At 41.7% G+C, this 13512-nt stretch overlaps 1 protein-coding gene across 1 annotated transcript in view; it reads left to right on the top strand.

Annotated features, from left to right (window-relative positions):
- Positions 1 to 13512, top strand: part of LOC116975938 (spermatogenesis-associated protein 7 homolog) — a 75587-nt gene that overhangs the window by 13629 nt on the left and 48446 nt on the right. Inside the window, exons 3-4 of the mRNA XM_033025355.1 lie at positions 6519 to 6611; positions 11811 to 11858. Of these exons, the coding sequence (XP_032881246.1) occupies positions 6519 to 6611; positions 11811 to 11858 (141 nt within the window). The remainder of the gene's footprint in view (positions 1 to 6518; positions 6612 to 11810; positions 11859 to 13512) is intronic.

Below are 13512 nucleotides of genomic sequence, written 5' to 3'. Positions count from 1 at the left end.
TTTGCATATTCATTAACATTTTAATTCAAATTAATTTCCTGTTGATTATCCAAGCGATCATTCATAATGGGTTATTCCCATGAGTGGGTTTAACTCATTCAAAGTCCACAAAAATTGGTAGTAAATTTTGAAATGCTGAGGTCGCAATTGAAAGTAGACTCCTGGAGGCTGAGGGCATGCTCAGTGACTTCAAGGATGGTGTAATCGTGAGCATTTTCAAGAATGTTACAGGTAAATATGATTGCGGGTAACTGCATAAAAGTCTTCCAGTGGTGTTGCACAGAAGACACATCATGAGGATCATCCTCAGCTGCATCCTCCTAATGGCTAAAGTGATGTTCCCTGAATGTCATTGTGGATTTCCATATCCAGAAGCACAACGGACATTATATTCACTGCATGTCATCTCCAAAAAAAATGCAGAATGAACATGGCTTGAATTGAATTGAATTGAACTGAATTGAATACTTTAATTTAATTCTGTGACAAGCCACAGTGAAATTCTTTGCTACCATTACCCATGGCATTTCTTGACTTCACACAAGTTTTGAGTAAGATATAGAAGGCTTTACTGAGGCCATATGTAGAATGCCAGGCACAATGCATCTAAGAGTGCATGTACATGGGAAGCTGCTCGGAAAAGATTTACAAGGCTTGACTTGTTAGGAAAGATTGGCAGGGTTGACTAACTCCCTCTGGAGCCTGAAAAAGTGAAGGTGATTCAATCAAAACATAAAATCCTGCGTGGTCTTGACAGGGTGACAGTGTAAATAATGTTTCCTCTTGTGAATGGATCTGGAACGAGAGATCACTATTTAAAAGCAAGGGGTTTCCCATTTAAAGCAGAAATTTATCTTTCAAAAGGTTGGAACACTTAGATTCATAGAGTGATACAGTGTGGAAACAGGCCCTTCAGTCCAACTTGCCCACACAAGCCAACATGTCGCAGCTACATTAGTCCCACCTGCCAGCATTTGGTCCATATCCCCCCAAACCTGTCCTATCCATGTATCTGTCCAATTGTTTCTTTAATGTTGGAATAGTCCTTGCCTCAACTGCCTCCTTTGGAAGCTTGTCCATACATCCACCACCTTTGTGTGAAAAAGTTACCCCTCAGATTCCTATTAAATCTTTTCCCCTTCACCTTAAACTTACGTCGTCTGGTGCTCGATTCTCCTACTCTGGGCAAGAGACTCTGTGCTTCCACCCAATTTATTTCTCTCATGGGATTTCCATCTCACTCTTCCTCAAAGGACAGTGCAAGTAGAGGTAGATATCTACTTGATTTGCAAAGGGGTAGCAGGTTAACATGTATAAACTTACTTAGACTTAGTTCCTCACACACTGTTGAGTACATTGGGCAGCAAGCTTTTGCCATTCTGTTCGGTTATGTGCGACGTCTTACACTCTTGATAGGCTTGCGTCCTGGGCTTCCAAATCCTTCTGGAATGTTCGCCTCCATGTGAGGCAGCAATGCAAGTTTGAGGTTATCACAAAATCATGATGTCACACCAGCATTTTGTGTCTATCTTCGGTGTAAACCAACATCTGCAGTTCTTTCCTACACATTTTGCTCCAGAAACATCGACCATTTTAAATATCTCATGAGCCACTCTCATCAAATGCAGACTTTCAACTTCTCCTTTCATGTGCCAGAGTTTGGCCAACTGCAGAAAATAACATTTTCAAGATTAAAATCTCAAACGTTACACAAAGTGTTCAGCATTCAGAACAGCAATGATTCTACAGGCTTCTGCATTGGAAATGTGCCACTAATGTTACTTTGAAATCCTCCAAATTCACTGGCATATCAAAGCATACCAATGACAATGGCCTTCCCCAGGTCAGCATCCACAGAACTGAAACCCTGATTAAAATTGGCTGGCTCTGATGGACAAGACCGCGTTATTTGTATGCCCAAAACCTGACTTTCACAACAGGCACTCTAATTTGATCTCAATCTCAGAAAGAGATCTACCACATCTGTAAAGAGTCTGTACGTTCTCCCCGGGACCGCGTTGGCTTTCCAGGTGTTCCAGTTTCCTCCTACATCCCAAAGACGTGCAGGTTTGTAGTTTCATTGGCTTCTGTAAATTGTCCCTAGTTTGTAGGACTACTAGTCGGCATGGACTTGGTGGGCTGAAGGCCCATGCTGCAATGTTTCCATGCTGTATCTCTAAACTAAACTAAACTAATCTACCAGATCGCCAGAGAAAATAATCCAAGAATATTTTCAAAGCTTCTTTTCCAAAATTAACGTGATAATTCCTGGCCCATGACCACTTAAAATAGAGGAGGAGAAGGATTCTCCACGGTGGGAAGGTCAATATGCAGGTGTACTCAGTATTCAGGAAGGATAGACAGAAAGGAGGAGGACGTGGGGTGGCATTGCTGATTAAAGAGGAGCAAAAGTAAGGAGAGACATTAGCTTGGATGCTGTAGAATCGATATAGGTAGAACTGCGAAATAGCCAAGGGCGGAAAACGCTTGTTGGAGTTGTATACACACCACCAATCAGCAGTAGGGAGGTTGGGGATAGCATCAAGCAGGAAATTAGGGATGAGTGTAGCAAAGGTACAGCAGTTATCATGAGTGACTTTAATCTACATATAGATTGGACCAACCAAATTGGTAACAACACCGAGGAGGAAGATTTCCTGTAATGTATACGGGATGGTTTTCTAAGCCAATATGTAGAGGAACCAACTAGAGGGCAGGCCATCCTAGACTGGGTATTGTGTAATGAGAAAGGATTAGTTAGCAATCTTGTTGTTCAAAGCCCCTTGGGCAACAGTGACCATAATATGGTGGAATTCTGCATTAAGATGGAGAGTCACGGTTAATTCAGAGACTAAGGTCCTGAACTTAAAGAAAGGAGACTTTGATGGTATGAGACGGGAATTGGCTAGAGTAGACTGGCAAATTATACTTAAAAGGTTGATGGAGGAGATGCAATGGCAAGGATTTAAGGATCGCATGGATGAACTACAAACATTCTTCAAGCCTGTCTGGCGAAAAAATAAAAGGGAGAAGGCGGCTGAACCTTGGCTAACGAGAGAAATTAAGGATAGTGGCAAATCCAAGGGATGTAAATTGACCAGAGGAAGCAGAAAACCAGAGGACTGGGAAAAGAGCATGAAAGAAAGCTTGCGGGGAATATAAAAACTGACTGTAAAAGCTTCTTTAGATATGTAGAAAGGAAAAGATTAGTGAAGACAAATGTAGGTCGCTTACAGTCAGAAACAGGTGAATTAATAATGGCAAACATGGAAATGGCAGACCAGTTAAACGAGTACTTTGGTTCTGTCTTCACAAAAGAAAGCACAAACAATCTCCCTGAAAATCTAGGGGACCAAGGATCTAGTGGGAGGGGGGAACTGAAGGGAATGCACATTAGTCCGGAAATGGTGTTAGGTAAACTGTTGGGACTGAAGGCAGATAAATCCCCATGGCCTGATGGTCTGCATCCCAGAATACTCAAGGAGGTGGCCCTCGAAATCGTGGATGTATTTGTGATCATTTTCCAATGTTCTCTCGACTCTGGATCAGTTCCTGTGGACTGGAGGGTAGCCAATGTAACCCAACTCTTTAAGAAAGAAGGGAGGGAGAAAACAGGGAATTATAGACCAGTTAGTGGGGAAGATGCTTGATTCGATTATTGAAGATGTAATAGCAGCACATTTGGAAAGCAGTGGCAGGATCGGTCAAAACCAGCATGTATTTATGAAGGGGAAATCATGCTTAACTAATCCTGGAATTTTTTGAGGATATAACAAGTAGAATGAATAAGGGAGAGCCATTGGATGTGGTGTATCTGGACTTTCAAAAAGCCTTTGACAAGGTCCCACACAAGAGATTAGTGTGCAAAATTAGAGCACATGGTATTGGCGGTGGGTATTAACATGGATAGAGAACTCGTTGGCAGACAGGAAGCAAAGAGTGGGAATTAACGGGTCCTTTTCAGAATGGCAGGCAGTGACTAGTGGGGTGCTGCAAGGCTCAGAACTGGTACCCCAGTTATTTACAATATATATTAACGATTTAGACAAGGGAATTAAGTGTAACATCTCCAAGTTTGCTAATGACACAAAGCTGGATGGCAGAGTGAGCTGCGATGAGGATGCTATGAGGCTGCAGGGTGAAGGATAGGTTGGGTGAGTGGGCAGATGCATGGCAGATGCAGTATAATGTAGATAAATGTGAGGTTATCCACTTTGGTGGTAAGAACAGGAAGGCAGATTATTATCTGAATTGTGTCAGATTAGGAAAAAAGGGAGGTGCAACGAGACCTGGGTGTGCTTGTACACCAGCCACTGAAAGTAAGCATGTAGTTACAGCAGGCAGTGAAGAAAGCCATTGGCATGTTGGCCTTCATTGTGAGAGGATTTGAGTTTAGGAGCAAGGAGGCCCTACTGTAGTTGTACGGGGCCCTGGTGAGACCACACCTGGAGTATTGTGTGCAGTTTTGATCTCCTAATTTGATGGACATTCTTGGTATTGAGGGAGTGCAGCGTAGGTTCACCAGTTAATTCCAGGGATGGCGGGACTGACATCTGATCAAAGAATGGGTCGACTGCGCTTGTATTCACTGGAATTTAGGACTGAGACGAGGAAATACTTTTTCACCCAAAGAGTTGTGAACCTGTGGAATTCTCTGTCACAGAAGGCAGTGGAGGCCAATTCACTGGATGTTTTCGAAAGAGAATTAGATTTAGCTCTTAGGGCTAACAGAATCAAGGGATATGGGGAAAGAGCAGGAACAGGATACTGATTTTGGATGATCAGCCATGATCATATTGAATGGCAGTGCTGGCTCGAAGGGCAGAATGGCTTACTCCTGCACCTGTTTTCTATGTTTCTATGTTTTCTATGATTCATAATGGCACTGAATACCGTGGGCCCTTCATTAGGAGTAATGGCATAATGGCACAAGGAAGCATTACCTTCCCTGCCTTGTTAAATGGCTCCTCTGGCAATCTGAAGGTCCCACATTGGCTTCATCAGCTACCTCAAAACCCACAGAACTGGTGGAACCGTCAGCCTCGATGCTGAGGGACTGCCTCAGAAGAAACTTCTCAGTGAAAATGAATACAAAGCACTGAAGAGACAGCTTTGGCTTTTTTTAGCCACAGTTGAGTAAACCCATCTGTTCACTGTCTTTAATGCAATTAAGTACAAGAAGATAACCCAGGAGATTGCCCACCATCGCAAGGCAACATGACATGACTAGTAAATGTAATCAAAGCACTGTTATTCAAATCAAGAACAAGTAGAAATACATAAATTACATAGATAACTGTCAATGAACAGGTGTGATACAAAAGGCAGAGGAGTTTGTTAAGTACTTTATGTATTCCCTTTTAACAGAGAAGCTGACAGAAAGGAAATGGACTTTAGGAGGTAGGTGCAGAAGACTTCCTCTTGGAGATGAATAATTAAAGGAACAATCTTAAAAAATGATGGGATGGTTGAATTTTAGGTAAAAATTCTTCAGTGGATAATGGTGAAAGCTACACAATTCTAGCAAATGAGATAAAAGAATATGTGAGAAAATGTCAGTCCATCAGATCAGATTTGGCTCAGTGGATCAGCTGGTAGAGCTGCTGCCTCACAGTGTCAGCGACCTGCTTTCGATCCTGACCCCAAGTACTGCCTGTGTGGAGTTTGCACATCTCTCTGTGAGTGCGTGGGTTTCCACTTGTTTCCTCCAACATCCCAAAGATGTGCAGGTTTGTAGGTTAATTGGCCCCTGTAAAATTACCCCCAGTGTGCAGGCATTGGATGAGAAAGTGAGTAACAGAGAACTAGTGTGAAGAGTTGATCGAGGGTCAACTTGGAATCGGTGGGCCAAAGGGCCTGTTTCCATGCTGGATCTCTAAACTAAAATGAACTAAATTACTTTGTAAACAGAACATTTCCATGCTTAGGGATGAAATTAGCAGACAACCCAACAGGCTTAATAACGAATGGAAAAACTTTAATAATGAATGGAAACCAAACAGTTTAATTATGTGAATTGAAATATGTCTAGATAAAGGAAATACAACAAACATTTTCAGAAAGAATTTGAACAGTGACCAATTTTCAATTCCCCATTGGACATTATTTTATTTATCTTTTCAGCCATGCTGTCCCAAAAGAGAATTCACTGTGGTAAATACTGGACTGATTCACAATGGAATTTTATTCCTGTAACAAATACTTTCACAATTTTGACTACATTAAAGGCCCTCTCCAATTAAGCTGTCTGCGCCCATGTTATTAATTTGTATAAAATTGTTACCATAAACACTTTAATGAATTATCTCTGTGGGAAATTACTTCTGATTTTACTGATGGTGTCATTTTGGTGAAAAGGTAGGTTATGTTTCACTGCCATTGTGACCACATGTTGAATAGTGTTTCCTGAACCTGAAGGAAAATAAGAGTTTTTTTAAAATTTGTATGTAGTACAATCAGATCAGCTATGGAGAGTGTCTTTCATCTGTAGGATAATCAATAATTGTGTTTATTTCCAGTATTTTGTTTGGGATCATCCAGCAAATTGTCCACACAGTTTATAATCCAAGATCATATGGCTGTACATTACAAAAATCTACTTTCAACCAAAGGTATGCATACCTGTATACCATAGAGGTATTTCACTGTTATTTGTGGTTACATATTAAAAGAAGTATAATATGTTGTGGGCAAATATGCTTTTTAATCTTGCCAATATTGTGCAAATGTTTTCATTTTGGAGGCCATAAATCCAAATTAGCACTGAAATAGCTGAAAAGGGCAATTCTTTTAAAAGCATTTTTTAATGAGCTGCTGAGATAAAAAAGATATGAACATAAGATAATAGGAACAGTGAAAATGGAATGATTGGATGTGTAATTTAACAGTCCAAATGTACTAATCTCAAAACTTTACACATTACCTTAATGTTGCTCATTCTTTCTCATTTTTAACTCTTTATTTATTATAATAATGATTATGTACTTAAAGAAACTGCCCATTCAACAATGTGAGTACTTACAAGTCATTAATTAAAGCTGTGATATAATTGTCGGCAATTGCTTTGAGGAGTACGGTTCTGATATCTCTCAAACCCTCGGAACAAAGAATCTACTTGACTGATATTAATACACAAAAAAACGAGTGTCTTCCTTCAGTGCAATGTGATTGCAGAGTTTACCAGCTACAATTTGCTGCAGTGGCTTCCTGAGGCTTTTTTGACAGCATCTGACAAATCTGTAACTTCTGCCAAAGAAGGCACAAAAGCAAAACATTTGCGTGCATTGAGGGAATACACAATCCGCAGCTTGTACATCAGAGAGTGTGTGTTGAGGGGGATGTAGAATGTAAGAAGGATATTAGTTAGAAGCACGCCGTCCTCTTTAATTCATCATCAATCCCACAAGTCATATTATCTATGGCAGTTGTTCCAGTGATGGTCACTCATAACTAATGGCATTCTAGCAGGCAGGTTTGCCACTGTGACACAGGTGGCTTTAAACTAAATAAGGGGGGGGGGGGGGTGGTCAAATGGGATAGTCAAGGACAGAGTTAAAGGGAAAGGTAGTAAAGGGATAGTTAATTACCCCAGAATTAATGGGAAAGAAAGCTCACAAAGGGATAGGAGAGTATGGTCAAGTGTAGTAGGGATCGATATGAATGGTGAGATGCGTAAGGAATTAACTGTATTTGAATGTGCGAAATATAACAAGTAAAGTAGATGAGCTTGAGGCTCGGATAGAGGTTGGTAGATATGACATTGTGGGGATTACCGAGACGTGGCTGCAGGAGGATCGGGTCTGGGAACTTAATATTCAGGGGTATACATCCTATAGAAAGGACAGGCAGGTGGGCAGAGGAGGGGGGGTTAGCTCTTCTGGTGAGGAATGGAATTCAGTCCCTTTTAAGGGAAGACATAGGGATTGACGAGGTAGAGTCACTGTGGATTGAATTGAGGAATTGTAAAGGCAAGAAGACACTAATTGGTGTTATCTACAGACCTCCAAATAGTAGCCCGAATGTAGGGTGTAAGTTGCAGCAGGAGTTAAAACTGGCAAGTAACAAAGGTAATGCAACTGTGGTGATGGGGGATTTCAATATGCAGGTAGACTGGGAAAATTAGGTTGGTTCAGGACCCCAAGAAAGAGAGTTTGTAGAGTGTCTCCGAGATGGATTCTTAGAGCAGCTTGTAATGGAGCCGACCAGAGAAAAGGCAATTCTGGATTTAGTGTTGTCCAATGAACCAAATTTGATAAGAGACTCGAGGTAAAGGAACCGCTTGGAGGTAGTGATCATAATATGATTAGTTTTAATCTGCAATTTGAGAAGGAGAAGGTTAAATCAGAAGTGATGCAGCTGAACAAAGGGGATAACGAAGGCATGAGAGAGGAGCTGGCCAAGGTAGACTGGAAAGGGATACTAGCAGGAATGACGGTGGAACAGCAATGGCAGGAATTTCTGGGCATAATCCGGAAGACGCAGGATCATTTCATTCCAAAAAGGAAGAAAGATTCTAGGGGAATAGGAGGCAACCGTGGCTGACAAGAGAAGTTAGGGATAGAATAAAACTAAAAGAAAAGATGTATAACACAGCAAAGAGTAGCCGGAAGCCTGAGGATTGGGAAACTTTCATAGGACAACAGAAGGAAACAAAATGGGCAATACGGGCTGAAAAGAAGGGAAGCTGGCCAGGAATATAAAGAAGGACAGTTAAAGCTTCTTTAGATATGTTAAGGGAAAAAGAGTAGCAAAGTCAAATGTGGGTCCCTTGAAGGCAGACACGGGTGAAATTATTATGGGCAACAAGGAAATGGCAGAAGAGTTGAACAGGTACTTCGGATCTGTCTTCACTAAGGAAGACCTAAACAATCTCCCAGAAGTACTGGAGGACAGAGGATCTAAGGGGGTAGAGGAACTGAAATAATTTTTCATTAGGCGAGAAATAGTATTGGGTAGGCTAATGGGACTGAAGGATGATAAATCCCCGGGGCCTGATGGTCTGCATCCCAGGGTCCTCAGGGAGGTGGCTCTAGAAATAGTGGATGCATCGGTGATCATTTTCCAATGTTCAATAGATTGAGGATCAGTTCCTGTGGACTGGAGGATAGCTAATGTTATCCCACTTTTCAAGAAGGAGCGAGAGAGAAAACGGGGAATTACAGACCAGTTAGCCTGACTTCGGTGGTGGGAAAGATGCTGGAGTCAATTATTAAAGAGGTAATAATGGGGCATTTGGATAGCAGTAAAAGGATTAGTCCAAGTCAGCATGGATTTATGAAAGGGAAATCATGCTTGACTAATCTACTGGAATCTTTTGAGGATGCGACAAGTAAAATGGATGAAGGGGAGTCAGTGGATGTAGTGTATCTAGACTTTCAGAATGTCTTTGATAAGGTCCCGCACGGGAGACTGGTGACTAAAATTAGAGCACATGGTATTGGGGATAGGGTGTTGACGTGGATAGAAAATTGGTTGGCAGACAGGAAGCAAAGAGTAGGAGTGAACGGGTCCTTTTCAGAATGGCAGGCAGTGGCGAGTGGAGTGCCGCAAGGCTCGGTGTTGGGGTCGCAACTGTTTACCATATATATTAATGATTTGGAACAGGGAATTAGGAGCAACACTAGCAAGTTTGCGGATGACACAAAGCTGGGTGGCAGTGTGAACTGTGAAGAGGATGTTAGGAGGTTGCAGGGTGACCTGGACAGGTTGAGTGAGTGGGCAGATGCGTGGCAGATGCAGTATAATATAGATAAATGTGAGGTTATCCACTTTGGTGGCAAAAACAAGGGGGCAGATTATTATCTCAATGGGGTTGGGTAAGGTAAAGAGGAGGTACAGCGAGACCTGGGTGTCCTTGTACACCAGTCACTGAAAGTTGGCGTGCAGGTACAGCAGGCAGTGAAGAAAGCTAATGGAATGTTGGCCTTCATAACAAGAGGATTTCAGTACAGGAGTAAAGAGGTTCTTCTGCAGTTGTATAGGGCTCTGGTAAGACCACATCTGGAGTATTGCATACAGTTTTGGTCTCCTAATTTGATGAAGGACATCCTTGTGATTGAGGCAGTGCAGCGTAGGTTCACGAGATTGATCCCTGGGATGGCGGGACTGTCATATGAGGAAAGATTGAAAAGACTAGGCTTGTATTCACTGGAGTTCAGAAGGATGAGGGGGATCTTATAGAAACAATTAAAATTATAAAAGGACTGGACAAGCTAGATGCAGGAAAAATGTTCCCAATGTTGGGCGAGTCCAGAACCAGGGGCCACAGTATTAGAATAAAGGGGAGGCCATTTAAGACTGAGGTGAGAAAAAACTGTTTCACCCAGAGAGTTGTGAATTTGTGGAATTCCCTGCCACAGAGGGCAGTGGAGGCCAAATCACTGGATGGATTTAAGAGAGTTAGATAGAGCTCTAGGGGCTAGTGGAATCAAGGGATATGGGGAGAAGGCAGGCACGGGTTATTGATTGGGGACGATCAGCCATGATCGCAATGAATGGCGGTGCTGGCTCGAAGGGCCGAATGGCCTCCTCCTGCACCTATTTTCTATGTTTCTGCCCAGCGAGTTAGAACAGGCTTTCGGTTACTTCAGCCATCTTACTGTATCTGACACAGAATGTGTGCAGTGTTGGTTAATGTCTTTGAATTGATCTAAATGAAGGCTATGAAATTAGATGCAATGATTTATACTTGGAATATTAAACCATATAGAATTACTTGGAGGTTGTGATGGTTATACGATTATTGTGAAAATCCTCAGTGCACTATGACAATATCTCATTGGTGATAATGTATTTCTAAAAATGTATGTTTTCCAGATATGGTTACTTGAAGCATTATTTCATAAAATTAAGCAACTTTATATTACAGCATCGTGTGCTGTGTATACCAAAGATAGACACAAAATGCTTGACTAATACAGCAGGTCAGGTAGCATCTCTAGAGAAAAGTAATAGGGGACGTTTCTGGTCGAAGCATCACCTATTCATTTTCTTCAGAGATGCTGCCTGACCCACTGAGTTACTCCAGCATTTTGTCGGTGTTAACCAGATTCTGCATTTCCTCCCGACACATTAGTGCTGTGTATAGTCTGGGGCAGTTTCAAGTGTTTGGGCAAAGTAGAATGCATGTTCCATTAATGTATATCATAAAAAAATTGTTTCCTTTTTTTTGTTTTTTTGTTTTTGTTTATTTTATTAGAAGTTAATACAGTACAAAACAGTACAGTGGAACCTAATTTTAGGTGCCAACTATGTCATACCGTAATCCATTCTATGTACAACCTCTACTTTTATGTTTTGAGAAGGAAGTAAGCAAGACAAGAAAAAGAAAACAATAGAAAGGGGAAAAAGAGGAAAAATAGATGGTAGAGAATAGAAAAACGTGAAGTGTGTATATAAAAAAAAGAAAAAGTAGAAAGTAGAAATAGGAGAGAAGGCCCCTTAAAAGAGAAATTTTCAAATCTTTATTCGGAGATGTAGATCTATCCGCGGCATGAACTGAAATCAGCAATCCTTATGGTACCGCTGCATCACATGATTCCAAAAAGTCGATGAAAGGAGACCAACTCCTTAAGAATTGGTCATATTTATCTATTAGTCGGAGTCTCATTTCTTCAAGGCGTGCTATGTCCATCATATTCCTAATCCACATTTTAACAGTTGGTATTAGTGCTGTGTATAGTCTGGGGCAGTTTTAAGTGTTTGGGCAAAGTAGAATGCATGTTCCATTAATGTAGATCATTAAAAAATTGTTTCCTATCATAGCCTAGATCCTATAACCTTAATTCATTTCCTGTTTGTTTACATTTCAGCTGCTGTTGACACGTCTATGCCAAAAACCATGTCGACAAGTATTAAGTGTAAGTACTTATTTATTAGCTATCTCAATCAAAATTCAGTTATTGTAGGAAAAGATTTAATCAGCCTTGAGAGAAATAACATCACATTTATGTAAGCAATCCAGGTGGTAATACAATGTAATGAGAAACCATTCAGTCTCAAACTGAACTCTCAGTTTCAACATAAGACCCAATACCTGTCCCCTCTGAAGAGTTGTACCCAGAGTTATAATGGCAGCAGAGCTCTAATAGCAGCACAGATTGTTTAGTTAAGTTTAGTTTAGATATACAGTTCAGAAACAGGCTCTTCAGCCCACCGAGACTGCACCAACCAGCGATCCCCGTACATTAACATTATCCTACGCACACAAGGGCCAATTTACATTTATACCAATCCAATTAACCACAAACCTGTGCATATTTGGAGTGTGGGAGTGCTCCTCAAAGACTACAACGTGGGATGTATAACTCTGCTGAATTTCCATTGACCATATTTCAACCTTGTTGACCGTGAACACCATTGAGCATTTAACAAACCAGTCACAGCCTCTACCATCTAAACCCACTATATCATCTGGTACCAACTAGGGCTGTGCTGGGGCAAGTGCCACCAAGGGAATTCCAAATGGAGCCAAGGCATTTTCCTTCCATTACAAGTCACCACTTCTGAACTGTCAACCTCTCATTTTGTTACCACTGTCGAGACGAAGGTACAGGAGCCTGAAAAACCATGACCACCAGGTTCAAGAAAAGCACTTAAACACTACACAGCAGGGCAGCACAGAGGCATAGCTGGTAGAGTTTAGAGACTTGGGTTTGATCCTGACCTTGGGTGCTCTCCATGTGGAGTTTGCACGCACGTTCTCACTATGACTGCGTGGGATTCCTCGGAGTGCTCTGGTATCCTCCCTCATCCCAAAGATATGCCGGTTGTAGGTTAATCAGGCTCTGTAAATTTCCCCTGGTGTGTAAGGAGTGATTGTGAAAGTGGGACAATTTAGAATAGTGTGAACAGCAGATTGATGGTCGGCATGCCCCAGTGGATCGAAAGCCCTGTTTCCATTCTGTTTCTTTCAATCAATTCAAAACACTAACCTCAGCAATAGTGTATAAGATGTTGGTGAGACTGCATTTAGAATATTGTGTTCAGTTCTGTGCACCATGTTCCAGGAAAGATATTGTCAAGTTTGAAAGAGTTCAGAAAAGATTTACGAGGATGTTGCCAGGGCTCGAGGGTCTGAGCTATAGGGAGAGGATGAGTAGGCTGGATCTCTATTCCTTGGAGAGCAGGAGGATGAGGGGCAATCTTATAGAGGTGTATAAAATCATGAGAGGAATAGATCGGGTAGATGCACAGAATCTCTTGCCCAGAGTAGGGGAATAGAGGACCAGAGGACAGGTTCAAGGTGAAGGGGAAAAGATTTAATAGGAATCCGAGGGGTAACCTTTTCACACAAAGGATGGTGGGTGTATGGAACAAGCTGCCAGATGAGATAATTGAGGCTGGGACTATCCCAGCATTTAAGAAACAGACAGGTAACTGGATAGGGCGTTTGGAGGAATATGGACAGGTGGGACTAGTGTAGCTGGGACATAGGTGGGACTACTGTATGGGCAAGTTGGTCCGAAGGGCCTGTTTCCACACTGTATCACTCTATGACTCAGCAACTATAAT

The sequence above is a fragment of the Amblyraja radiata genome, chromosome 8 (assembly GCF_010909765.2).
Source record: "Amblyraja radiata isolate CabotCenter1 chromosome 8, sAmbRad1.1.pri, whole genome shotgun sequence".
NCBI classification, from domain to species: Eukaryota; Metazoa; Chordata; class Chondrichthyes; order Rajiformes; family Rajidae; genus Amblyraja; species Amblyraja radiata.
Note: the sequence above shows the minus strand (reverse complement) of the source record. Positions and strands in the feature narration are given on the sequence as shown.